The 3,219-nt window shown below is 52.1% G+C and overlaps 1 protein-coding gene across 1 annotated transcript in view; it reads left to right on the plus strand.

The window, feature by feature from the left end:
* LOC106816198 (voltage-dependent T-type calcium channel subunit alpha-1I-like) overlaps nucleotides 1-3,219 on the plus strand; it is a gene marked incomplete at both ends in the record, with an annotated part of 47,359 nt that overhangs the window by 16,772 nt on the left and 27,368 nt on the right. The window contains 2 exons of the mRNA XM_014820760.1: nucleotides 189-613; nucleotides 713-1,009. Of these exons, the coding sequence (XP_014676246.1) occupies nucleotides 189-613; nucleotides 713-1,009 (722 nt within the window). The remainder of the gene's footprint in view (nucleotides 1-188; nucleotides 614-712; nucleotides 1,010-3,219) is intronic.

The following is a 3,219-nucleotide window of genomic DNA, read 5'->3' on the forward strand; positions in this document are numbered from 1 at the left end:
GTGGGGGGATATCCCCTCTCTCTTTTCTCTCTCTCTCTCTCTCTCTCTCTCTCTCTCTCTCTCTCTCTCTCTCTCTCTCTCTCTCTCTCTCTCTCTCTCTCTCTCTCTCTCTCTCTCTCTCTCTCTCTCTCTCTCTCTCTCTCTCTCTCTCTTCTCTCTCTGTCTCTCTTTCTCTCTATCTATCTCCCCATCTCTATCTACCTATTCATCTCTATATCTATTTATCCATTATATATCTCTCCCTTCCTCTCTACACACATCCACCTACCTCCTCTGCTTCAGATCGGCTCGTTCTTCATGATCAACCTCTGCCTGGTCGTCATAGCAACCCAGTTCTCAGAGACGAAGCGACGTGAGACGGAGCGTATGGCGCAGGAGCGACTGCGCGCTCTCTCATCCAGTACGATCGGCACCAGCGAGGGCGGGGGCGAACCAGGAGGCTGCTACGGAGAGCTGATCAAGTACCTAGCGCACTTGGGCCGACGCGCCAACCGCAAGATAACGCGCTGGTGCAACATGCAACGGCTGCGACGGCAGCGGCTCAAAGTGACGCCGCAGTTGCCGCTGTCGCTGCGCCGCAAGCGCGGCGGCGAGGACGATGACGATGACGATGGCGAGGAGGAGGATGAGGAGGAGCACGGTCGGCGGCCGCCGTGCCGGCATCATCATCGGCGCCACCGCTACAACAGCGACAGCCCGACGGCGCCCAGAGCGAGTCCCGAACTCTCCGACATTGACCCGCTCGCCTCGCCGCATCGGCCCAGCGACGCGGCGGCGCCGCCCTGCGGCGACAATCAGGCGACGGTGGCGGCGCCTGACGGCGACGAGCGGCGGCGGGCGGTGCGCTACGTGGCTGCGTCACTGGCGCGCGCTGCGTCCTTCAACACTGCCAGGAAGGTCGACATCACGTGTCCGGAGTTACTGGCGATTGCAGGCACGCGCAATGCTGCCCTCATCGCAGCAGCCTCGATGGCTGGCATCGACTGCGTCAAGCTCAACCCGTCGCTATGTGAGTGTAAATATAAATATATATCCGCAGGGGGGGAGGAGAAGGAGGGGAGGGTAAGTGGGAGAGGAGGAGGAGAAGGAGGAGGAGTGGAGGAGGAGGAGGAAGAAAGAAGGGGAAAGAGGGGATGAGGAGAGGGAAGAGAAGTTAGGGGAAGAGGAGAGAAGGAGGAGGGGGAGCGGAATGAGGGGGTAGGAGAGGTAGAAAACGTGACATCAGTCCTCTCTCTCTCTCTCTCTCTCTCTCTCTCTCTCTCTCNTATTACATATATATATATATATATATATATATATATATATATTATAATCATATTATTAATCCGCTGAGTGTGCATGGTTAATAATAAATGGATAAATTAATTTTGTTAATATTATATTATATTTCATTCTTATATTATTATAGATTCAATCATTTATTTATTTATTTATGTATTTATTTATTCAATCATTTATTTATTTACTTATTTATATATTTATTTATTTAATTATTTATATATTGTGTATTTTTATGGTGGGATGATTTCATGCGACGGGTGCGCCGTAAAACGCGTATCGTCGTGAACAGATACCCGGCGAAAATTCATCTAGGAAATTTCGTGCGCTATCCGTTGTTTTTTTATTATTTAATGTCTTTTAGATATTTAATTTACTTAATTTGTGTTAGTTTATTAAAATTAATCATCATAAATTTAGGGAAACTCGCACATATTTTAATTTTTACTATACTGATTTTATTAATTCATTAATACAACTAACCCACATATTAACCCAGCTGTTTTATTATCGGCTTGCCTGCCTACCTGCCTGCCTGCCTGCCTGCCTTGCTTTACGCGTTGCCGTGCCCTATTCTCGGCTACCGTGTTGCGCTGCGCCCCTGCCGGTATCTGCTACGCATGATGCCTTCCTGGGCCGGTCTGCGCTGCCTCCTCGCCTCGCCTGCCTAATTCATGCTTGCCTGCCTGCCGGCTTGCTGCCTGCTTGCCGCCTGCCTGTCTGGGCGCGCCGCGTGTACCTGCCTGCCTGCCGCCTCCCTAAGCCTGCCTCCCCTGCCTGCCTGCCCTGCCTGCCTGCCCCCTGCCTGTCCTGCGCTCTTGCCTTGCCCCTGCCTTCGCGCCGAGGTCTGTTGTTTAACGCCCATTGCCCTGCTCCTGCCCCTGCCTGCCTGCCTGCCGCTGCTTGCTTGCGGCCCTGCCTGATTGCTGGCCTGCCCTGCTCTCCTGGCCTACCTGCTGTCGCGCTGTCTGGCTTCTGAAATTGTGTGTACACACGCAGAAGCCCCCTATTGAGGTGCCGAAACTCTCTTTTTCGTGTAAAGAGGCGAGCATTATATACTTTGATCACTATCAAGATGGTGGCGAAACACGTAACACACACCCACTCGGGTGTGAGCCAAGACGCCTAGCAGCCTCTCCGCTGACCCCCGGCGGGAAGCGGATCCAGGAACTACGAGCGGGCCAAAATATGTGGCCCCTCGCGTAATGCGTATGTCGCATATTGTCTCATCTTATCGCAATTCCGGTTCAGCCTCCGCTATGTTTCCGAGGCATGCCAGTCGCCGGCGTATGATTTAAGCTCGCTCTACGGTCCGGATGCCCATTTCTATCGAAATTCGGGTTGCGCCGATCGCCGAAGTAGGGTGTCGACAAAGGTCGAAGCATTGCTGCTGTTTATCGGAGAGCAATCGGGATTCGCGAGGAAGACAATTCTTCGCCGGACGGCGTAACGATCACCTCCGTGACAGAGCATTGTACGACCTGACGTGGGCAGCGCAGGGACATCTGTGAGCACCTGAGCGCATGCGACAGGGCCGCGACAGCAACGACAATGGTGGCAACCAAACAGGATGGTGGCTAAAATACATCACAACACAGAAAGATGGTGGTAACACCCAGGGCCCGCCTAACTTCAATACGCTAGTAGCTCAGGAGATATAATAATAGGATTGGCCTAAGTTGCGTCAGATTACTATAACACGATATCGGTCGGCCAATTTTGATAGTATGTAATAAATAGCTAAGTATAATATATAAAATAAGTACACAGGAACGGTATATAGGGTTGACCGAAACAGCGGTGCGCCAGTAATCTCCGAATACTGACTAACCGTGGGCCGCCAACGCTGTAAAAGGTACTTAGCGACTGAAAGCGCACCGGAACACAGATAGTGGCACATACACGGACGGGTGCACCGCTGTTTTCCTAGGTGCGACGCGG

This window comes from Priapulus caudatus, unplaced genomic scaffold (genome assembly GCF_000485595.1).
Source record: "Priapulus caudatus unplaced genomic scaffold, Priapulus_caudatus-5.0.1 Scaffold1311, whole genome shotgun sequence".
NCBI classification, from domain to species: domain Eukaryota; kingdom Metazoa; phylum Priapulida; class Priapulimorpha; order Priapulimorphida; family Priapulidae; genus Priapulus; species Priapulus caudatus.